General features: G+C 44.5%; 1 protein-coding gene across 2 annotated transcripts in view; it reads right to left on the bottom strand.

The window, feature by feature from the left end:
- WWC2 (WW and C2 domain containing 2) overlaps positions 1-25,586 on the bottom strand; it is a 343,981-nt gene that overhangs the window by 122,985 nt on the left and 195,410 nt on the right. For both annotated transcript variants that reach the window (XM_033943044.1, XM_033943053.1), the window contains 4 exons: positions 25,357-25,503; positions 21,696-21,769; positions 14,893-15,135; positions 6,241-6,330 (listed from right to left, as the gene is read on the bottom strand). In XM_033943044.1, the coding sequence (XP_033798935.1) occupies positions 6,241-6,330; positions 14,893-15,135; positions 21,696-21,769; positions 25,357-25,503 (554 nt within the window). The remainder of the gene's footprint in view (positions 1-6,240; positions 6,331-14,892; positions 15,136-21,695; positions 21,770-25,356; positions 25,504-25,586) is intronic.

Below are 25,586 nucleotides of genomic sequence, written 5' to 3'. Positions count from 1 at the left end.
CCAGCAAGTTATGAGCCAACTCGCCCGATTCTCCTCTCGCCGCCCTGCCATCTGCCGTACGCCTCTTCCGATCGTGCGCTGTGACGAGAAACGTGTGCGCTGCGATGTAATATTTTGTGCGCCAGCGCACGCCAGCGCAGCTTAGCGGGAACACTGGTTCAAATGGTTTTATTTATTTCCCCAAATTTATTTTTGTTATACGCATTGAAAATATTTGATATTGCGTTTAAATCAAAATCTCAATAAACTTGAAACGAGGGCCCGTGAGATTGTGGGAGGGTTAAATACTCAAAACTTAGAAGTTTTTGCTACGCCAGCTTTCTGGTATCTTTACATACAGTGGCGTACCTAGCATATGTAACATCCGGGGCCCATCATTTTTTGGCACCCCCCCCCATCTGTAAGAAAAACATGATTTTTAGTAACAAACCACACGTCACACATGAGTACCTAGGAAAAGGCAGCATCTTACATATTGCAGTGAGCAGTACATCAATACACCCATTGTAAAACTAAACAAGCCAGACCAGCACAGATCAATCCTACACCGTCAATCCTAACAGAAAACCATGTCTTTCGAACTCACAGAACACAGAAAACACCTTCGCCTAGTAAGGAATATGTAATCACAAACTAACCCCTCCCTCTTTTACAAAACTGTAGTGTGGATTTTAGCTACGGAGGTAACAGCTCTGATGCTCATAAAATTCTGAGCATCAGAGCTGCTACCACCAAGGCTGGTGCTAAAAACGCTTCACAGTTTTGTAAAAGGGGGGATAAAATAAAAATACATAGACAAAGGTTAAATTGAACCAGCAAGAAGCTGGACTCTGCATACAATGCTTCACAGAAACAGTGACACATGTCTCCTAAAGCAATAAATAAATAGAAATTTTTTTCTACCTTTGTCTTCTGTGGTTTCTCCTTTCCTCATCTTCTTGTAACTCTCTTCCTTCCATTCACTGTCTGCCGTCTCTCTTCCCCTATATGGCATCTTCTCTCCTTCTATGCCCCTTCCAGAAACTGTATGCCTCCCCCTTCCATCTCTCCTTTCACCCCATTGGTCTGGCATCTCTCTCCTCGCCTTCCCTCTCCCACACCTCTCCTCATAGTCTGGTATCTCCCCTTCCCTGATTCTCTGGCATCTCTCTCCTTTCCTTTTCTTCCATCTTTCGCTCCCCCTCCATGCTCTCACATCTCCCCCTTCCTTTTCCCTTAGACTGGCATACCTTCCTCCTATGCTCCAAGCCCTGGCATCTCCTTTAATTCCCTCCCTCATCTTCCTTCTCCCTCCAGCTGGGTACCGCAACACTCTTCCCTGCAGCTCTGCACTTCCCCACAATTGCCATGCTTCGGTTCCTCTTCTTCCTTCCTTCCTCCCCCCCCCCCCCCGCGGGACCCTGCGGCACCATCAACTCTTACTCCCTCTAATGTCGGCCCTGCAGCTCCAGACTTCCTCGCACCTTCTCCCCTCCCCCTTTGGATCGCTATTATTTTAAATGTTATAGCCGCGGAGCTGTATCCATCAGTGGAGATGTCTAACCTCGGCCTGCCCCGGAACTCTTACTGCAGCAGCCGCCCGTCTAGGCAGGAACAGGAAGTCACTGTTGCAGTAAGAGTTCCGGGGCAGGCCGAGGTTAGACATCTCCACTGATGGATACAGCTCCGCGGCTATAACATTTAAAATAATAGCGATCCAAAGGGGGAGGGGAGAAGGTGCGAGGAAGTCTGGAGCTGCAGGGCCGACATTAGAGGGAGTAAGAGTTGATGGTGCCGCAGGGTCCCGCGGGGGGGGGGGGGAGGGGGGAAGGAAGGAAGAAGAGGAACCGAAGCATGGCAATTGTGGGGAAGTGCAATCCCCCCAATGCGTCCCCTTACCTTACCTCCCCTTACCTTTGCGACGCGTGTGTGCGCTGTGAAGAGAAACTTTGCGCTGCGATGTAATATTTTGTGCGCGAGCGCAGGCCAGCGCACCTTAGCGGGAACACTGGAGCTGTCCACTTCAGAATGACTTAGTGATGCATTCTAGGTACGGTCATGTAACTTGTTATCACTGGGGAGATGTCCAATTAGAAGAACTAACAATAGAACTATTTCTCAGAGTTTGGTTGGATTGACACAATAGGTTGGGTCCTGGCAGACTTAAGGCTAAGCCAGAGCAGGCCAATGGAAGTTAGTTTGGATCTATGGTCACTCCCATGTAGAAAAATGTATTTATATTTTAAATGTTATATAACACTTTACATATCATATCACAAAACAGTTTACAATTAATCATAATTAAGTAACAAATATTAAAATACATATACTATAACAAAAAATAAACATACAGCAAAATCATAAGAATTATGATATCTGCTCTGACCCAAGAGAGAGAAAAATACCCGACAGAATCATTCAAAAAGTATACAATTCCAAGAGAACGGCACACATCCCTGCAATATACCAAGCTGCAATCTGTGCCAACACGTTTCATAGGATCCCCCAGTTAAACTCTCACATGGGAAAAACATTCAGCATAAGTGGATCCTACACATGCTCATGTGGTATATATCATTCAGTGCAAAAAGTGTAAAGAAGAGTGCTATGTACACTAGAGAAACAAGCCAGATGCTAAAGACTAGAATCAATCTGCACAGATACCATTTCAGATGCTGCAATACCAATCAGGATGTCACCTCTGTAGGACAACACAACCAGAACACTGCATCAATGTTTTTAGGGTGAAGCTACTAAAAGGACATTTTAAGACAATCCAGGACCATAAGATCTATGGGCTAGATTCACTAACCTGCCCGTTCGTGACCAATCCATGTCCGATCCGGGCAAGTCCGATGGATTCACAAACTGGCAATATTCAAATGGGGGCGATCGAAGGAAGGCCCCCATCTGCCGACACGGATTGCTAATGCGTCTAAGACCCTTCTGAGCTGCAACTTTTTTTTTTTTTTTAACTTTTACTTTACTTTTTGTAGCCCAGCGAGCCCGTGGTTTTAACTTGCAGGTTAAAACCACGGGCTCGCAGTGCGGGGAAGGGCAGGAGAGATTCGGGGAAGAACATGGCAGTGATTCGGGGCAGCAGGCAGGAGAGATTTGGGGAAGAGAAGGCAGGAGAGATTCAGGGCAACAGAGAGCAGGGCAGCAACGAGTTGGAAAGTCAGAAAGGATGTTTGCGACTGGTCCCCAGCAGTCGCTTCTAGGGTTGATCGGCCAGCTCAGTCGGATTGCAAAATTTGTTTTGTGAATCACATCCCTGCCTATTTTGCATGCTGTTCCCCTCATTTGTATATGCGGATCGGAATCGGATTGGCACAGAGGTAAGTTAATCGGGCCAGAGTAAAATCGGGTCACAAAGGGGTCGCAAACCGATTGGTACATGATTGGTTTGCTTAGTGAATCTAGCCCTTTGAAATCAAAATGATACAATATTTTGACAGCCATCAGACAGGAGTTAACAACTCCTGTCAGGTAAGGAAGAGAGAGAGGGAGGGAGGGATGGAACAAGGGGATTTGTGGATCAGGACTGCCACCTGTTTCTGCCACTTCAGGGCTTGAGGGAGGGAGAAGGTTTTGTGGCTCAGGACCACTGCCATGCTGGTGCTTCAGGGCAGGAGGAATTGAGACTGTGTTAGACAAGTTTTCTAACACACTCTCAATTAACCAGAAAAATGGTTATCCAGTATCCACCAATCCCCATGGGTGCTAGATAGCTGAGATTCTACTGTATTTACTTTTGGGTCGATATTAACCAGTGGTGGTCAGCCTTCTTTTTAAGTGCTGTCGCTGGCTAAATTACACCTCGATATTCAATGCCTGGCCATGCCCAGGCACTGGCATGAAATATCTGGGCTTTGAAGGCACCTGAAATGATGTGGGCACTGCTGATATTCTGCACCATATATGCATATTTAAAAGGCAAAGTTAGGACTACCTTTTCTGCGATCCAACTTGCCCAAGTAGGTATGCAACCACCAGCCTGGAATATCGCTGGTGCCCAATAACTTCTGGGACTGCCCCTGGAATTCCTTGGCACTGCTCAAAAAGTGCCACAGTGGTCAGGGCTGATATTCAGCAGTAGTGCCTAGTTACCGTATTTGCACGCATATAATGCGCGCGTTATACACGATTTTTACAAACCGTGCATAACCTTGTGCGCTATACGCGTGAGCGCGTTTTACAACTTTTTTTTTTACATAGTTCCCCCCCCGACATCCGATTCACCCCCCCCCCCGCAGGACCACTCGCACCCCCACCCCGAAGGACCGCTCGCACGCACTCGCACCCCCACCCCGAAGGACCGCTCGCACGCACTCCCACCCGCACCCCCACCCTGAAGGACCGCTCGCATCCTCACAGCCTCCCGACCCCCCCTCCCATCATGTAGAAGCTCCTACCGGTGTCCTGCTGCTTCCTCTTGGCGGTCCCGGCCCTTCTGTGAGCCCTGCGTCTGCGCTGCTTCCTCTTCTGGCGGTCCCGCCCTTTCTCTGATGTCAGGGGGGGGGCATCAGGCTTTCAGGGTGGGGACAGGACTTCAAGGGGGAGAGGAGAGTCGGGGCGGGCGAAAGGAGAGTCGGGCGGCGACGGGAGAGTCGGGGCAGCAAACGCGGTATATAAAAATTTTTTTTACATATATTTCGGTTTCCCGCACGCTATACCCGTGTGCGCGTTTTACACGGGTGCGCATTATCTATGTGAAAATACGGTAAATACTGCTGAATATTAACAGCCAGTCAGGTCAGCATGTTTTAAGCAGGCAGGACACTCTCCTGCTCCCTTGAACCATGCTGAATATCTACCCCTAACTTACTATGTGAATTGACACTGCCACTGGACCAATGGATCAGTCCCTAGTGATAGCTTTAAGGTATAAATCATAAATCAGCTGTTAAGGATTTTAAGTACAACGCATCCCACTCATAGACAGGAGGCAGACTACATGACCCTAATGTGTCTTCCAAATTTCCCTTTCTATGATTCTATGTTAAACATATTTGGGGCAGAATGAAACATTGAATAATCTGAAATATTCTGGACTGATGACATACTTGCCTATCCTGTACTATACTTATGTAATAATCTCTTTATTTTTTTGTTAGTTTTATGATTATTGTATGCCACCTAGGTGTAAGCAGGCTATACTGTAAATCTACAAAAATAAACTAACTTATAAAACACATACATAACTAAAAAGCATAATGCCCCTCTCCAAAATCAGTTACTGGCCATACTTTTTAATCAGATGAAAAAGCAAGAAGAAATAAATGTGTTTCCAAATACTCTTCAAACTGCATCAAATTTACACAGAGACATAAGTACCCTGGCAAATGATTCCATAACAGTGTTCTGGCTACTGAAAACGCAGTCTCTGTTTAGTCTCTGCATATTGCACCATCTGCAGTACCAAAATATCCAGCTGTTCTGTACTTTCAAACCTCAAAGTGTGCATTGGACAGCACAACTGTAACACATGTGAAAAATACCACGGAGCCACAGACACACATACTGTATATGGAAAAGCTGAAAGGTTAAGTGCAAAAAAACAGCTCTGACATAAAATTAAAACCTACTCCACCTCCCAACTCCACCAGATCCTCTCAGAAATTCATACTATCATTCCCCTCTTTAAAAGGCATTTCCCATACAGGTAAACTTGGAACATCCCTCCTCTTCAAGATCACCGAGCTGTGGAACAGCTTATCCGCCCCTCTCCGGAGTGCGACCTCCCTCCAACACTTCAGAAAACATTTGAAAACTTGGCTTTTCTCCAAAATGTAACCACTCCCTCCCTCTCCTCTACACTTAATCCCTTCTCTCTCCCCTTATTACCAAGCTCTTCTTCTTCCCATTGTAACTCCTTTCTTTTGTAATTCCTGTAAACCGTGTCGAGCTCTACTTCTGTGGAGATGATGCGGTATACAAACTTAAGGTTTAGTTTAGTTTAGTTTACAGCCCAGCCATTTTGTATTGTCCAGATATGCCAGATCCCTGTGACTGCCATTTGACCTTTCTGTTCAAGCAAAAAACGTCTAGCTAAGCTTAATTAGAGTGTGCATCCATACAAAAATATTTCCTACTGTGTACTTATTAAAATTACAGACACGTGCAGTCAGTCAGAACCACAGAAACAAGTAACAAAGAAAACCACAAGGGCACTTGTAGGCTTTAGCACAAAGGAGGAACTCAAAAAAACATGCCATAGATTCATCCCAGTCTGTTGGTGAACATATACTACTGACCCACCTTTTAAGTTGTGAATGGAAATAAGTAGCTAGCATGGTTGTTTCCTCAAGTTTCCGTACCAGCTCCTTTCTCTTCTCTTGCATTTTCAACCTAGCAAAACAGGAATCATGAGCAAATATCTTTAGTATATTTTCAAGTAAAAAACAAACAACTAAGTAGATATTGGTTCTGAGGCTAGCCTTGTGACTCAGGGACAGTGCTATGTACTGCATGTGAATGGACCTGCATTCCATTATCACCTCAAGTTTACTGCTTCTTAGGAGTGCCTGGAATAAAGACCCTTTCATAACAGTGATCTAATCTAATCTTCTATTTGTATGTTGCTCATACCTATACAGGCTCAAGGCTACTGTAAAGAGAGGTAAGAGGGGAGAGAAAGAGGAGGGAGAGAGAGGAGGTGGATAAGTAGGAGGGAGAGGAAGGGGAGAGAAAAAGAGGGGAGAGAGGAGAAGGTAAAGGAGATTAAGTATCCTAAGGTCCAGCCCTACAAAGTCCAAGAACAAACCCTAATGTATAGACTCTGGCTGAGGACTATTGCTGAACAATTGGACTAAAATAAATTACCAGGGGCTATAAAGAAGGATGAAAGCTCACGTTCCATATTCAAGGTAAACCCAAAGAATAGGAGAAAACTGCCAGGTCATGTAGAGAAAGCATGCAGAGCATTACTCATGGAATGTTTTCCCCCACTCTAACTAGGTATATGTGTACAGGTGTGTGTATCTATGCCTGCACGGTTGAGCACATAAATTTGCATTTATGCTGTTGCCTCTGCATATGTGTCTTGGTTTGCCAAGATATAGGGCAGGGGTAGGCAATTCCGGTCCTCGAGAGCCACAGGCAGGTCAGGTTTTCAGGATATCCACAATGACTATATATGAAATGGATCTGCATGCACTACCTCCTTGAATCTACTGCCTGTGGCTCTCGAGGACCAGAATTGCCTACCCCTGATATAGGGTGTCTAACCATCGGATGTCACTTTCAACAGACTTCAAAGGATGTGTTTTTCTAGCATTCCATTCAGTAGGAAAGATTTTTTTTTTTAAATCAGTTATCTTTGGCACAATATAACACTAATAGAGCTGGTTTGTTATTATAATTTTCTATGCGATGATTAATTTGAGGGTGTAGTTATCAATGTGGGCTACAATTGTGCTATTTTACCACTAACATTATTTAATACAGGTCCCATTTTATGAGACCTACTTACTAATAGCTGGGCCTAGCAGTAAAATAATATATTTTAATAGTAGCCGACACTTTCTCTTCTTATTTATGTTTTACTTAACTAAATAGGCATTCGGAAATTTGCATACTATAATAACTATAAAACAATAGCAGGACTGTTTCCAAATGCTCGATGCCCAGTAACTCCGAGGACGTGCTGTGTACTGTCATATGGAAGTTCTGCAATTAATTCCTGGGTCAGATTTAGGACCCATGATTGTAAGGTTCCTAATGGGACCCAGGTTGAGGACTGCCATTGCATTGATTGGGTTGATTGAGGGCCACAATCTCAAAACCTTAACACAGTCGCTAGACTGTTTAGCCTGCATGCATTTCAGCAGCGGATTATCAAAACGGATTATTTCTGTCTTTAGCAAGCTTTCTGACAGTCTCTGACAATGACATGCAAATGGGCTTTTCAACGTTGAAATGAGCACTCCGGTGGATTATTAAAAATCACCAAGCCATTTTCTAAGAGTGGCATCGGCTTTTGTCGACTGGTCCAGGGGTGCTGGTACAGTGCCAGCACTGTTAAAAGTGCATCTTGTGGTGTGTGTTTTACATTGGTTAATGAAAAAATAAAAAAAGTTACATGATTCTCATAAACTGTACTTTGGTGTGTTCTTTTTGTGGGAGAGGTAAAAGCACGCTTCTCGAGCGCGTGCAAGATACCCGTGTCTTATGTGTTTCTGGCTGTGGTTCATCATAAAATTTTACATTAAAAACAAATTACAAGATTTACCTGAATTCTAGTAGTTTTGGGGAGAGAAAGCCACATTTTATGTGCGCTTGTTAAAAGCCGACGTTGCTTTTTTCCTCCTCTCCCCTTCCTTTCTTGCTTTATTTTTACGCTGGGCTTTGCAACACGAACTGCTCACGTTATGCTTATTGCATTGCATTGCTTTCCCGGCACAAGCGCACATTCACGCCTCTTTCCTGCGCATGTTCCAACTGCTATCAGCAGTGACTCGGCGCAAGTAAATTTTGCGAATCTTCGCTACTGTCGCCGACTTCATTTACATGTGCGAATTTTTTTGAGAATGACTCGTGCTTTTGAATTTGCTACAAGAATGCAAGTGACAGTGCCCCATCAGTTTTTAATGCAGCTTTTTTGAGAATCCTGGCCTGAGTTTGGAAAGGAGAAAAACTCTCCGGGATGCCCACAATGAATACGCATGAGATAAATTTGCATGACTATCTTCATTCAATGCAAATCTGTCTTGTGCATATTCATTGTGGCTGTCCTGAAAATCTGACTGGCTAGGTATATCCTGAGGATTGGGTTAAGAACTCCTGTTCTACTGAATGCAATTCACAATATCAGTAGCTAAACTGAAATACAGTACCTGAAGAGAAGCAGGAGAGCTGCGGATCAGGCAGGAGGAGGCAGAAGGAGAGAGGAGCTTAAGGGGAGGCAGAGAAGGGCGCTAGGAGCGCCGGACCACATGGGGTCATCTTCGGGGACGCGGCGAGAGAAGCTCCGCCCACCCCCAACGCGTCAGCGACTCGCGACCAGGCTCCTCCATTAAAGGAGGCGAGCCAACGGGCGCAGCACTGATCAGCTGCTGAAGAGAAGCAGGAGAGCTGCGGATCAGGCAGGAGGAGGCAGAAGGAGAGAGGAGCTTAAGGGGAGGCAGAGAAGGGCGCTAGGAGCGCCGGACCACGTGGGGTCATCTTCGGGGAAGCGGCGAGAGAAGCTCCGCCCACCCCCAACGCGTCAGCGACTTGCAACCGGGCTCCTCCATTAAAGGAGGCGAGCCAACGGGCGCAGCGCTGATCGGCTGCTGAAGAGAAGCAGGAGAGCTGCGGATCAGGCAGGAGGAGGCAGAAGGAGAGAGGAGCTTAAGGGGAGGCAGAGAAGGGCGCTAGGAGCGCCGGACCACGTGGGGTCATCTTCGGGGAAGTGGCGAGAGAAGCTCCGCCCACCCCCAATGCGTCAGCGCCTCGCGACCGGGCTCCTCCATTAAAGGAGGCGAGCCAACGGGCGCAGCGCTGATCGGCTGCTGAAGAGAAGCAGGAGAGCTGCGGATCAGGCAGGAGGAGGCAGAAGGAGAGAGGAGCTTAAGGGGAGGCAGAGAAGGGCGCTAGGAGCGCCGGACCACATGGGGTCATCTTCGGGGAAGCGGCGAGAGAAGCTCCGCCCACCCCCAACGCGTCAGCGACTCGCGACCGGGCTCCTCCATTAAAGGAGGCGAGCCAACGGCGCGCGCGCCGAGCACCTTTGCGGAGAGCCTTGAGAGCCAAACTACACTCGACTAGGATACCTTAGAGCAGCAACCTATCCCTACCCTAAACCACCCCTAATCACACAAACCCTCATACTTAACTTACAACTCTCACACAAACTCTCATTTAGCCACCCTTCCAGATACACTCAACTCTGAACTTCTTATTCTCTCAGACACCCAAATCTTTCACAATCTCGCACTAGCTCTCAGTCGGATTTCTTTTCTAACTCTCTCTCTCTTTCTTTTTCTAATTTACTGACGACAGACCTAATTCACAACTTGGAAATGGCAGGGAGGACTAGAAGTGCCATGGCTACAATCAAATCCAGCATTCCAGCCGCCGCAGGGATACAGGAGGAGATCACGGACGGCATGCGGAGGGAGGAGGATTCAGGACAGTGGACAGAGGTCTCCGTGCAGACCGAGTCCATCCCCCGGCACTACACTACAGTCTCCACGCAGACAGAGGAGGCCGCTCAGCTGGATGAAGCCCTCATACAGGAACTGTGGAGCCTCAGGGAGGAGGTGGTACGCCTGAGAAGCATCCGAGAGGATGAAGCCTACATCGACGGAGTCGTTCAGGAGCTGTCCCAAATCACAGAGCAGGCCCACGACAAGTCCATTCTCAAGATGCCCAAATCATCAGCTTTGAAACCAACACTTGGGATACAGGAAATGGCTGGCGGCAATGACACCTGGCAGTTGGTGACCTCTTCCACAGGTAAACATAGGAGATCCCTCCCCCTTTTTCAATCTATTCATCCTCTTCTTTTTCTTCCCAACAGGCCAACCCTACGTCAACCCCTCAACTCGTCCTGAAGAACAGATTCCAGATTCTTCAAGAAGAAGCTGCCAACAAAGTACAGGAGCAGGCCCAACACGAAGAACAGGAGCAGGACCAACACGCAGCTCCACCTGATGACTGATTTCCCCCCCAATACGGAAGAAGCGCAGAGTTATAGTCATTAGGGACTCCATGCTAAGGGGCACTGAGGGACCAATCTGCAGACCAGATACAAACTCAAGGGAGGTTTGCTGTCTGCCCGGAGCCAAGATAAGAGACGTCACCACCAGCCTGGGGAAACTACTTACACCTCATGACCATTTTCCTATGCTTCTTATCCACATAGGTACGAACGACACTGCCAGGAACACCCCGGAGACCATCACCAGAGACTTCGGAGCCTTGGGTGTGAGGCTGAAGCAGATGGGAGCGCAGGTAGTCTTCTCATCAATCCTCCCAGTTAGAGGCAAGGGAAGAGCCAGAGATGAATGTATCCAGAGAACGAACGAATGGCTACAAGGATGGTGTCGGGATATGAACTTCGGATTCCTGGATCATGGAGAGGCGCTGCAGGGACTACAGGGACCAGACGGACTCCATTTGACCAGCAGAGGCAAGAACATCTTCGGACACCGACTAGCCCAACTACTTTGCAGGGCTTTAAACTAGGTAAGTTGGGGGAGGGGACCTACTCATATACTGGTGTGGAAAGGAACTATCCTGATGGGATGAGTCGACACTCTGCTTCCGAGGTAAGGACCCACTTTGCAAACAGTTCTCTAGGAGCCACACAGACTCAGACAGGAAAAGCCTTACAGGGACTTAGCAAACACAAAGTGTGGAGGGCCATGTATGTTAATGCACACAGTTTAGGCAACAAAATTCTAGAACTGGAAACTGAAATAAGAGATGCCAACCTAGACGTGGTGGCGATATCCGAAACTTGGTTCACGGACGCACATGGGTGGGATATGGCTATACCTGGGTACACTTTACTTCGCCAGGACAGAGAGGGCAGGTTAGGTGGAGGGGTAGCACTATACATTAAAGAGGACATCAAAACCACCAGGATCACAGACGTCAAGTACACCGGGGAGTCCCTCTGGGTAAACCTGGCAAGAGGTGGCAAAAAATGCCTGTATCTTGGTGTGGTATACAGACCTCCAAGACAACTGGAAGACAAGGACGCGGAATTAATTGAAGACATAGAGAATATCACTCTACGGGGCGACACTGTACTGCTAGGGGACTTCAACATGCCTGATACAGATTGGAACACATTTTCAGCAACAACCAGCAGCAGCAGGAGGCTTTTGACCTCCATAAAAGGAGTACATCTCAGACAGATGGTAACGGAGCCCACTAGGGCCCAGGCGATCCTAGACCTGGTACTCACCAACGGGGAAAGCGTCTCAGAGGTCTCGGTAGGAGATACGCTAGCTTCCAGCGACCATAACATGGTGTGGTTCAACCTTGGGAAAGGATTCCCTAAATCAAGCACAAAAACAAAGATACTCAAATTCCAGGGCACCGACTTTACCCGCATGGGAGATTTCGTTCATCAGACGCTGCGGGACCAAGCAGAGACCTGTAATGTGGAAACTATGTGGTCGCACCTGAAATCATCCATACACGAAGCAACTAATCGCTACATTAAATCAGTAGATAAACGGCAAAGAAACAACAAACCCCAATGGTTCACTGAAGAGATTTCGCACCTCATTAAGGAGAAGAGAAAAGCATTTCTTTCCTACAAACGCACACAGAGAAGAGAAACTAAAGTAGAGTATAAGACCAGATCTGCAGCGGTCAAAACAGCGGTTAGGGAGGCCAAACTTCGAGTGGAAGAAACTCTGGCAAAAAACATTAAAAAAGGGGACAAATCCTTCTTTAGGTACATCAGTGATAGGAAAAGGAACACAGACGGTATAGTACGCCTTAGAAGATCGGACGGAAACTACGCGGTGGCGGATTCCGAAAAAGCCGAACTACTAAATAAATACTTCTGCTCAGTCTTCACCTGCGAGGCACCGGGATACGGACCACAGTTGAAGGCAAAACAAAACGTGGAAGACCCGTTTCAGAATTTTGAGTTCACACCTGGGGATGTCTACAGTGAACTAACAAGGCTCAAGGTAAACAAGGCCATGGGACCGGACAATTTACACCCAAGAGTGCTCAGAGAATTGAGAGATGTTCTGGCGGAACCGTTGGCAGTGCTCTTCAATCTCTCACTAAGTACGGGGAAAGTTCCGTTGGACTGGAAAACAGCCAACGTCGTTCCTCTGCATAAAAAGGGCTGCAAGGCTTTAGGCTGCGAACTATAGACCGGTAAGTCTCACCTCAATAGTGGAAACACTCATGGAACTCATGGAAACACTAATTAAACATAAATTAGATACGATCTTGAATGAGGGTAATCTCCGGGATCCCAATCAACATGGATTCACCAAGGGTAGGTCATGCCAGTCCAATCTTATCAGCTTCTTTGACTGGGTAACAAGAAGGCTGGACTCAGGAGAGTCCTTGGACGTCGTATACCTGGACTTCAGCAAGGCTTTTGACAGCGTCCCACATCGCAGGCTGGTGAACAAGATGAATTCGATGGGGCTGGGAAAGACTCTAACTGCATGGGTTAAAGATTGGCTTAGTGGCAGACTTCAGAAGGTAGTGGTTAACGGTACCCTCTCTAGAATGTCGGAGGTGACAAGCGGAGTGCCGCAGGGTTCAGTCCTTGGCCCACTCCTCTTCAACATATTCATTGGGGATCTGACTCAAGGGCTTCATGGTAAGGTAACCTTATTCGCTGACGATGCCAAACTATGCAATATAGTAAACGACTACAATCTACAGGACACTATGGAGCATGACCTGCGTACTTTAGAACGTTGGTCCTCGATCTGGCAGCTGGGCTTCAACGCCAAGAAATGTAAGGTCATGCATCTCGGTAACGGAAATCCGTGCAGAACTTACACCCTGAATGGAGAAACTTTAACCAGGACTACGGCAGAACGAGACTTAGGAGTAATCATCAGTGATGACATGAAGGCTGCCACTCAAGTGGAAAAGGCTTCATCTAAAGCACGGCAGATGATAGGTTGTATCAAGAGAAGCTTTGTCAACAGAAAGCCTGAAGTCATGATGCCATTGTACAGAGCCATGGTGAGACCTCATCTGGAATACTGTGTGCAATTCTGGAAGCCACATTACCATAAAGATGTGCTCAGAATTGAATCGGTTCAGCGGATGGCCACCAGGATGGTCTCGGGGCTAAAGGGTCTCCCGTACGAAGAAAGACTGAGCAAATTGCAGCTCTACACTCTCGAAGAGCGTAGGGAGAGGGGAGACATGATTGAGACATTTAAGTACATCACAGGACGGGTCGAGGTGGAAGATGATATCTTTCTTCTCAAGGGACCCTCGACCACAAGAGGACATCCGCTCAAACTCAGGGGAAGGAAGTTTCGTGGAGACACCAGGAAGTACTTCTTCACGGAGAGAGTGATCGAGCATTGGAACAAGCTTCCAGTGCAGGTGGTCGAGGCACGCAGCATCCCAGACTTCAAGAACAAATGGGATACCTATGTGGGATCCCTACGAGGTCATGCCAAGGGATAGGATCACTAGGGTATGGACTTGAATGAACGGGTCAGTAGAGTGACAGTATAAATACAATTATACTTTAGGGGGTCAGTAGACTTAAGAGGGTGGGTAAATAGTGTGGGCAGACTTGATGGGCTGTAGCCCTTATCTGCCATCATCTTTCTATGTTTCTATGTATTTCTCGGTGTCAGGTCAAAAGCGCGCCGGGACAAAGGCGCGCCCAGACAATTGAGCGCAGCGGGAGGCGCGCGCCACTCAAAATTAATGTTTTTAGGGCTCCAATGGTGGGGTGTGGGGGGAGGAACCCCCCCACTTTACTTAATAGACATTGTGCCGCGTTGTGGGGGTGTTGTGGGGGGTGTAGGGGGTTGTAACCCCCCACATTTTACTGAAAACTTCACTTTTTCCCTGTTTTTAGGGAAAAAGTTAAGTTTACAGTAAAATGTGGAGGGTTACAACCTCCCAAACCCCCCATAATGCCGGCGCGATGTCTATTAAGTAAAGTGGGGGGTTCCCCAACAAAAAACCCCGTCGGAGCCCCTAAAAACAGTAATTTTGAGCGGCACGCACCTCCGCACTGTGCTCAATTGTCTGGGCGCGCCTTTGTCATTCGCGCCGTTGTCTATGAACCGTATTTCTCAACTTTCTGGCCTTACAGGCAACCAGTAATCATGAGAGCTTAAGATGACCTTCTGAAAAGCCAGTCTTTCCTTTTGCTCCAAATAAAAGTTGTCTTCTCACTTACTAGTAGCCCCAGCAAGTCAAAAAAGCATGTTTATCTGACATGGCCTAAAAAGGAGCACATACCTCTCTGCAAGTGCTTGACTAGGTGTGTTTTTCACAGACAGAAGATCTTCCTCCAGCCTCTTTCGCTCCTCTTCTAGCTGTTCCAGTTCATCCTGGGTTCGTTTACGGGGTGTCACAAACTGGAGCTCTTTCAAGAGTTCTTCCTTTTCGTTGATCAGCATCAGCTTTTCTTTTTCAACATCCAGTGCCCCAGGCCAGGCTTCACCATCTAACTTAGCTAATTCAATTTTTAAATTGGCTATGCTGAAATAAAAGGACAGCAAGTGTTCAGTTATAACATACTGCAAGCTCAAAATAAGATGGACTATAAAAGGCATCATCTTCCTTAGCAATAATTAGATCATTGCAAACTGTTGTGCACATGTGGAAGGTAATTTTATACGATGCAAGAAAGTGCTTACTTAGTCAGTAGACATGCTCGGATCGGAGTTAGGCAGAGTATGGATGGAGCTGTTATTTATATGCAGTTTTTATAGTAGCACCCAAATTATGTATGTGAAGAAGTATATATAATACTATCATCAAAAACAATTTCTCCACTTTAACTCTTTTTTTTTAAAGTTCTTAATCATGGACTTCAGCAGCATAAATAGGGCTTCAATGGCTAGGATGGTTAAGATGGGCTGGGTTTCTGGCCCAAGAAGTATCTAAGAAAAAGGACCATTTAAAATAAATGATTAATTTATAGAGGATGTCTGGTTGGGCAGACTGGATGAACCATTTGAGTCGTTTATCTGCCCTCATTTACTAAATAGCTCATCAGGATCTCATAGCCAAAATCTTCATAAGTCCATATTTATTACTGAAATCCTCAAACATGCAATGCATTTTTTTTCTTATAGAAACACTTTCCAAACTTTTTCTTATATTAAATAACACTCATCTCATCAGTGCTCCCGAAGTTCTAAAGGGTTATATAACCCTTTAATTGGCAGATGGTGAAATGGCTGCTTTACGTAACTTGATGTTGAATGAGAGCAACAGTGCCAAGGTAACAGGCATTTGGAGATGCAGATCTCTCATAAAAGCCACACATGTTTCTTTTGAGCAAAAATGCCAAATAAAGGGTTACTGTAAGAAAGTTTGGAAACCATAGAAACATGATGGCAGATAAAGGCCAAATGGCCCATCTAGTCATTTTTGAGGATTTCAGTTATAAATATGGACTAATGAAGATTTTGGCTATGAGATCCTTCTGAGCTATTTATGCTGGATCTGAAAATAGCCGCAGAAGTCCATGATTCAGAACTTTAAAAAAGTGTTAATGTGGAGAAATTGTTTTTGATGATAGACAGTATTTTATAAAATACACATATACATTATAGGCTAACATTTAAGGCCTGCTCCCACCCAAATATAATTCAGACCCTACTGTCTTAAGAGTTTTCTCTTCAGAATTTTTACTAGTATTTTATAGAAACCCTTAAGCATCCATGTGTTTTTATATAGGCAAAAAATAAGACACCTTCCTGCCCCATTAACCAAGTGTGCTGTTATGACGTTCATGCATGTACAATGATTCCCACGTGTGCATCTATTGGGAATGTGCACTAATTTCTGCTGGACTGAAAAGTTTGCTCCATATGGCACTCAGCAACAGTTTGCCAATCCACAGAGAGGTGATTGAAACTCATTCCTGTACTGTTCTTTATCAAGAACAATCTAATCAAATCTGAGTATCCATCTATATCTCTAGCCTCTAGAAAATTGCATATTGTAGTTTTGAGAATGCCAACATAAGCAGCAAAAATAACCTTTGTCAAACATCCCTCCCATATCTTTACTGCAAAGAGAGACATCAGGCATACACTGGTTCTATGTCAAGGAAATAAGGGTTAACAATCAAACTGTAGGATATAACTTTTATTAAAAAATAAGTCAATGGTATCACCTACAACTTGTTGACCCTTAGTTCCACGTATCCAAATGGACTAACATGGCAGTCTAAACAGAGAGAAAGATTACTTTTAGATCCTGGGGCATTTACACTCTTGAAATAAAACAGCCTGCCAAAAACTGGTGTCCTAACTGAAAGTTTCACTGCAAAACTTCATCTAATATGACACTAGCAACGAAATAGTGACAAAGCAGTGGTTGTAGCCAGAAGGATGCTGGGTTGTATAGAAAGAGGCATAACCAGCAAAAGAAAGGAGGTGTTGATGCCCCTGTTTAGGTCACTGGTGAGGCTCCCCCCCCAACCTGGAGTATTGTGTTCAGTTTTGGAGGCCATATCTGGCTAAGGACGTAAAAAGGCTTGAAGCGGTCCAGAGAAAAGTGACAAAAATGTAGGGTTATCATATGGCTCCAAGAAAAAAAAAATAGAACGGATTGAGACATCTGGGTTTTATTTCCGTTGACAGTAAGTTTTTTTTATATTTTGCAGCTTAGGTTTTAATGATGAAAATGCATTGATTTGGGCTTATTGTATCTTGTCTTTTTAATAGTAGAAAGATTGGGTGGGTTGGGTACTGGACATTTTGTGATTGAAATCCCTGTTTTTCCAACTTATACCCTGTAAGAGCCTGAGTGGACTTTGAAGGTTAAACCTGTGCATATCCAGTCTGACAGAATTCAAAGGTGCAGCATAGTCCTTATTAATTACAAACTTGAGCCTGTTACTTCATAGGCTCAGGGGAAGCACAATAGTCTCTCAGTTCAAATACAATTTTCTATAAGGGCTTGTGGCTTACAGGACCCCAGCTCTGGTCGTGGCTACTGGCTACCATGCCTCAAACACTAAGTGCAATAGTCTATTCAATATACAAATGTGGCTTACCTTAGTCAAACAAAAAGTACCCGTCTCTCCTTTACAGTCTCTCTTACACTCACTTGAATCAATTCACTTCCCAGGGCTCTGCCTCATCCCACAGCTAGGGATTCTCTATTCTAAGGGAGACCTCTTGTCTTGGAGCCCTTTTCTCTGGAAGTCTGTGGCTATGGGACCTCTCCAACTCACTCCATTCTGGGGCATATGAACTTCTCCTAACTTGAGTCCCGCCCCCATGACTCAATAGGGTTATCTCACCTCCCCTAAGGTGGCTTCTTTTTGGACTAATGTCCCCTACTGTCCAGAGGTATAATTGCTGTCCCATAAGCTAGCACCCTCTACTATATATTGATGCCATTGTAGTATCAGTGAAGTAGAACCCCTCACTCTCTCAAATATTCTCCCCCCTCAGCTCAATCTTAGTAGGCTGAGCACCTACGTCTTCCAGGAGCATCTCCACCAAAGGATAGAGGGTTACTATCTCTAAGAACACTCAGGACCCCCATACTCACAGGGTATCCCGGAGACCGTACTGGGGCTACCATCACACAACCATCTGTGTTATACCATTTGTGCTGCATCCACACAGAAATGAGTAAAGTAGCCAGAGCAAACCATTGGGCCCCACCACCCCAATGGTCCCAGATTGTACAAATTCCTGTCCCAGATATAGGGAGTCCAGTAGACACCAGTTGGCCCCTTGTTCCAACTCCAGGTTATACCATATACATCGCCTCTACTTCCAAGAACCCCTGGTAGTTGACATCTCCAGAAGACAGCATTCCAGTCTTGGTTTCCATCTACCACCCTAGTCCACCTCTGAGGTCTCTTTTATCCCAGGCACTGTCCTTTTTCCAAAGAGGATGACTGCGTGTTTCAGAACAGCAATCTAGGCCGGGCCATGTGTTTGAACTTTTGGAAATGCACCATGGCATCGCATGGACAAAAATCATTGTCTTTGGCTGAACGTGTCCACCATGCTGATGTCAGATGCTGCTTAGGCATTGTTATTACAGTACTTGTATATAAATTGGAAGGGCCTGTCCCCTGAGAGTGGTGTACTCCAAGTCCTTCACATATGGTCTCCCAATTAAAGCGATAGAGACCTATACATCACTTTCAAACGTAGCGAAGCTGTTGGCTGTTGAATATGAAAGCAAAAAAAAACAAGGGATAATCGCAAACTTCAAACGTAATTACAGGTCACTCATCCTAAGATATGTGATGGCAGTGATCGATGCAAGCACGCAAGCTGCTGATCTCGCAAGAAAAATGACAGTGCTCGACTCTCTTCACATGGTACTCCGATTACATGCACACTCCTTTTAAGTGCACGTGGCAAACCGGTCTGAGGGGCTTGCACTTAAGCGGAGTCGACAACTATAAACTGACAGGGGTTGACCATCCAGATCTAAGGAAGTTTTTTCAGCTTATAATAAAATGTTATATTTCCTTCCTTTATATCAGTGGTCTCAAACTCGCAACCTGCCAGGTACTAATTTGAGGCCCTCGGTATTATAAAGAATTATTCTTTATGGAAAACTTGTGCCTTAAGTGTCCGACGGTTGTGTCCAGCGGTCGTGTTCTGGAATGTTGCCCACCTCACTGCTGTAACCTCACGCAAGCGCTTTCCTGCGTCTGTACGCGATTGTGAGGTGGAGTGGAGAGGAGAAGACACAGGAAAGTGCTTGCGTGAGGTTACAGCAGTTAGACGGGCAACGTTCCAGAACATAAGGTAACCATTGCCTCACATTCACCATGGGCCCAAATAGTGAATTTACTTTTATCCTGCTTTATAGGGCACCTCACTCCCCTTCTGATACCCTTGAGGTCCTCCTTGACTTCATCACCAACCTGTTCATCTCCTACAAGCGCATAACCATCTTAGGAGACTTCAATTTCCCGGACTATCCCAATACCTCTGGAATGAGCGTTGACTTCCTGTCAACCTTAACCGATTTAGGATTCCACCAAGCAATTATCTCTGCAATCCACACTGCCAGCAACACCCTGGACTTAGTCTTCACTCATAGGGACCAGACCACCGTGACTCCTGAGCTGACCTACACCACCACACTGGTCCAATGGTCAGACCATCTCCTCATCCAACTCTGCCTGCCACCCATGGCCGCCACCTCAAACCACAGGGATCCACCCTAACTAAACAAACTCGGAATCCAAACACAGTCGATCCTCTAGCCATGTCCACTGGAATCCAGGACCTCAGTAAAACCTGCAACCAAAATCTCCACCCCATTGACCTGGCCTCCACCTGGCACACAGGGATTCAGGCCGTCTACAACAACCTGGAACAAACAAAAACTACACATTTAGTTACTAACAAAAACCCTGCTCCCTGGTTCAACGATGACCTCCGATCCCAAAAGAGAGCTCTGAGACAAGCAGAGAGGAAATGGGTCAAACATCAAAAAGAGAACTACAAATCACACTGCAGTGAAGTGAGAAGTTGATATGCATGGATGGGGAGAGGAACCTTGGGGTGATCATGTCTGAGGAACTGAAGGCGATGAAGCAGTGTGACAAGACAGTGGCTGTAGCCGAAGGATGCTAGGTTATATAGAAAGAGGTATAACCAGCAGAAGGAGGTGTTCATGCCCCTCTATAGGTTGTTGGTGAGGCCCCACTTGGAGTACTGTGTTCAGTTTTGGAGGCTGTATTTGGCCAAGAATATAAGATGACACGGTCCAGAGGAAAGCAGTGAAAATGGTAGGTAGTTTGCGCCAAAAGTGCGAGGAGAGACTAGAGGACCTCAACATACTCTAGAAGAGAGGAGGAATAGGGGTGATATGATACAGACATTTAAATATATGACCAAATCTTTTCCAGAGAAGGGAAATTGGTAAAACTAGAGGCCATAAATTGAGGTTGAGGGGTGGTATACTTAAGAGTAATGTTAGGAAATTATTTTTCATAGAGAGGGTGGTGGATGCCTGGAATGCCCTCCCAAAGTGGTGGAGAAAAAAATGATTACGGAATTCAAAAAAGCATGAGATGAAGACAGAGGATCTCTAATTAGAATATGAATGGGCAAACTTTCACGGTCTGAATCCCATAAAGGAGATGTTTTGGATAGGCTGGAGTGAGCTTCAACAGTAACTCCACTAGTTGGAACCCAAGGACAGTACCAGGTAGACTTCTAAGGTCTATGGCCCAGAAATAACAAAGAAAAAAAAACATCTTAATTTAATCAGAAAATTGTAATGCGTTTAATTACAGGGCAGACTGGATGGACCATTCAGGTCTTTATCTGCTGTCATTTACTATGTTACTATTGTTCTTAAGGACCCTAAATTCAGACCATGGGAAGCAACTCAGTTATCTCCTGCAGTTGGCAGCGAACCTGGAAATTCAACACCAGCCCACTAGAAACATAGCCAGTTAAGCCAATATTCATTGGCTAACCAGCTAACTTATAGCTGCTAATGATAGACCTGCTATTTATGTGAGTCTATCTGGCCACTAAACCTAGCCAGTCAGTCAATGAATATTGGCGCTAACCAGCTATGTCACATGACATAGTTAGTGACCAGGCTAAGCACTAATATTCAGTGCCCATCTCATGCTGAATATTAGTGCTTAGCCAGCTAAGTGCTACTTAACTGGCCATAAATTGTTCCTGGCCAGTTAAATAGCACTGAATATTGGCTGGTATGTGCCCAAATGCAATCACTGGTAGCCCTCTACTGAAAAATATAGCGTCAAAGTGGAGCACAGTAAACAAATCAACATGATTTTGTTACTTCTCAAAGGAAAAAAAATTATTTTACTTTAACAACTTCTGAATGAATCACCATGCTACAAATATGATAATTTGCTCCTTAGGGGCTAGGTAACATCCATTTAAGGTCACAAATCATTAAATAATTGCTTTGGATATAAGCTGGCAATTATACTTTATAACAGAAATGTCTAGTAGATGTCACTGCAAGCAAAAGGATTATCTAGAAGGGGAAGAATTTTCTCTTGAGCCCTACTCCAATGCACAAGGTATTGCATTATTAACTCCTATTATTACCTTCTCTTGGCCTCTTCGTATTGTAGGCTCAGTCTGACCTTTTCAGCTAAATTTGATCTACTTCTCATTCCAATCTGTAGTAAAGAAGGAAAAAAAGGATGTGCATCACTTTTTCAGGGTTTCAGACAAAAAAAAAATCACTATCTTTCCAGAGACTATACTGTCAATTTAAAATAGTAGTTCATAATAGGTTGAAATTTTATTTCTTAGGTGAAATACCACACACACACATAAATATGCATGGATAATATTCGGCTTGAGAGATTTTCAGCCTAATATTATCAATATAACATTTGAAAACATATAGATAGTGAAGTTATATATTCACTGGCTCTGGTGAACATACAACCTTGTCTGAATATCGGGTTGACAGTATATGTGTATATATAGAGAGAACAACAAACATACGAACACAAGGAATGGTGGCAAAACCCATTTTTGGGAAGAGAAAGTAGGACCATGTCTCTTCCTTGTTGAGAAAACTTCATTGGCTTCCGGTTCGTTTTAGATTTCAGTTTAAATGTGCATGTATTGTCTTCAAGTTTCTTTATGGAATTTTTGACCCTTTTGTTCCCTTACATTGGAATACTTTTAGATCTTGCCACTCGAGAATTATACAGAAATATAAACTATCATTCCTTTCTTTTAAAGGAATTAAATCTGTTGGGAAGCTTAACCAATCTCTTGTGTTTAAACTGGTAGAAACTTGGAATAAACTCCCTGACTTTGTTAGATTAATAGATATTTTAGAGATTAACCTATTCTTGTTTTTTACATTTATTTTCCCAGTCCCTTTTGTGTTTACCTTAAATGTTTCTCACATTTTCTATATCAATTGTATTTCTCCCCCTCTTCCTATTCGTGTTTAGGGGCCTTTCGGCCCGTATTTACCTAGTATGTAATTGCTGTCAGTCTTGTAGTTTTTTATAGAAATGTATGTTTTAATTGTTAAATTTTTGTTTAAATGTTATTTTAAATCTTGTTCAATGCTTTGTAGTTTCGAAAAAGCGTTTAATCAAAAATCTGAATAAACAATCTACAACAATTCCGTAAAGTTTTAAAAACATTATTGTTTTCACAATATCTTAATGACTTACCTTCTGAATCGACAAACTAATATTGTTTTAACACCTTCTTCTCATGTTCACATTTTATATGTTACCTGATTTTAATTTTGTGAACAGTCAAGCTCTACCACGAGATGACCCGGTATATAAACCGAAGATTAGACTAGAACGAAAACTATTTAAAATCTAAGCATAGGATCACATTTTCAGCAACTGGTGAGTAGCTTCAGTAATACAGGAGGAAGGAACTAGGTTTCAGCAATGTTTTGTTGTTGTTTTTTTTGTCCTCCTCCATTGCCCTTACTTTTCTCTATACTAAAATCATTTTCTGTTTCAGCTGCAGATAGGGTCAAAGGAAAGGGCCAGGCGAGCATCCTGCCTAGTCATATCTCTCTCTAGCTACTGTGTCATTATGTATTGCAATTCTCTTTGAGACGGAAAGAAATGGAGAAAATTTGGAAATAAATAATTCCTCTTAAGCAGCAAAATAGTGTATAGACCCTGTATCTCAGCTTGCTATGGTGACTAAACATTAAGAGCTGGCACTTAGGGCTCAGAGTACATGGGTAGCAGTGAAGCACCAAGGATAACACACGTGGGGGTCACACTAAAACAATAATGTAGACTGTTTCTAGCATCAGTCCCCTTTTCCTGCCTGTCTGATACCTCTAAATATCCTGCTCTGCCTGTCCTTGGCTGACTCTGTCTGCCCGCATAATGCAGGAGATGAAAGCAGAAAGCAATTACTTCTGGTTTTGCTTAAGAAAAAGGAAGTACTTGCTTTCAGCTCCTGTGAAGTGACAACAGATAGAGCCAGCCAAGGACAGACAGAGCAGCCACGGTGAAAACACTCCTTCCACTCTACAGGGGATTTAGAGATGCTGGCCAGGTAGGAGAAGCAGAACTGCCAAGCGGCCCAATTTTTGAGAGGCGATATTGGGACACATCCCAGTCACACCCCATTACACTTATCATTGCCCCCATCTCTGACCCACTTCGCATCCTGGGTACACATCTTGGCACAGCTCAATTCCACAGCCACAGCACCAACAAGCCACTGCCCCCTCTGACAGCAAGAAACACGTTAATAAATCATAATCTCCTGCTGCTGTAGGATCAGATTCATGAAAAGAGCCCTTAGATTTTGCATCTCTTCTTCTGAGACTGGTCCAGTAGCAGAAGATAGAAACATAGAAACATGATGGCAGATAAAGGCCAAATGGCCCATCCGCAGTAACAATTATCTCTTTCTCTCTCAAAGAGATCCCACGTGCCTATTCCAGGCTTTCTTGAATTCAGACACAATATCTGTCTCCATCACTTCTTCTGGGAGACTGTTCCACACATCTACCACCCTTTCTGTAAAAAGGTATTTCCTTAGATTACTCCTGAGCCTATCCCCTCTTAACATCATCCTATGCCCTCTCATTCCAAAGCTTCCTTTCAAATGAAAGAGACTTGACTCATGCACATTTATGCCATGTAGGTATTTAAAAGTCTCTATCATATCTCCCCTCTCCTGCCTTTCCTCTAAAGTATACAGATTGAGATCTTTAAGTCTGTCCCTATATGCCTTATGACGAGGACCATTCCAGAGGAAGGCTACTAAAATGGTACATGGTGTTCGTCATAATTCCTCGAGCCGGGGAAGAAAAAATGTACAGGAGAAGGCAAGGGACATGTGGCAAGGAGAGGAGGGGGGGATAGAGAGGAGGACAGGTGCCATGCCCCTAGCAAGATGGCACCCAGGACGGACCACCACCCCCTTAGTACGCCACTGCTTGGTTATAAACCAGGGAAGCCAGGGTTTGAAGCTCATTCTGCTAGTGCCAGACCATATGACCTTGCCTCAGGTACCCGTTTAAACTAAGTTCTTTGAGGCAGGGACATATTGTACAGGAATACTTATCCCCTCTGTGGGAGTGTTCAGGCATACATCACCTGAAGAAATAGGAAGATATCTACTGGACCTAAATGTAACGCACCCTGAGTTATGAATGATAAGAGGCATGAGCTAAAGTGATTTTAAAGTTTTCAAGGCTTATGCAGATAAGGACAGAGCTTACAGGGATGGGGCAAGGGAAAGGGACAGAACTTGCCGGGCTGGGCCAGGGATGGAGATAGATCCTGCAGCATTAATCAGCATTAACCAATTAACACACATTGATACAAACACACTAGCTGGTTTACACTTCCATGCCCATTCTCCATCCAAAATATTTTTTAACAACTAGCTTACCCACAAGTTAGTACAGGCTAACAGGCAAAATACTATAAAACACTAATGCATTTTACAGTAGCCTTTTTTCATGCACTAAAGGTATGTTAGGGCTTAAAGTTATTAATAAAAGAGACCCTAAATTATGCATTCTCTATCACAATCTAATGATTTGATACAGCACAGGAAATGAAGCAGAAAAAAAAATTAATAGAATTTTGTTTCTCATTGTACATAAAAAAAACGAAATGTAAACTAAAATGAAAACATTATATGAAATGATATCAAAGGAAGCAAAAATAAACCAAAATCTTTTCCTTTTTCATTTGCAGGCACTCCTCTATCATAATGTAAATTAAAAATGTAAGGGACTTACATCACCAGAAATATCCGTTTGTGATCCTGCATCCAGTGTTTGTCTGGAGAGCGAGAAATGTAAATTTGTAGGGCTGGACCTTAAATCTGGCTCAGATCTGCCCATACTCTGGTCAAGGTGAAAGCGCTCCTTCAATTTAGCAAGACTCTAACCAAAGAACAGAAAACATGACTCCATTACATTTGTTCAGTCTTTGAATTTTCCCCCTATGCAAACTGAATTTAGTCATA

The sequence above is a fragment of the Geotrypetes seraphini genome, chromosome 1, assembly GCF_902459505.1.
Source record: "Geotrypetes seraphini chromosome 1, aGeoSer1.1, whole genome shotgun sequence".
In the NCBI taxonomy this organism is placed as follows: Eukaryota; Metazoa; Chordata; class Amphibia; order Gymnophiona; family Dermophiidae; genus Geotrypetes; species Geotrypetes seraphini.
This window is presented reverse-complemented; position numbering and strand designations above follow the sequence as displayed.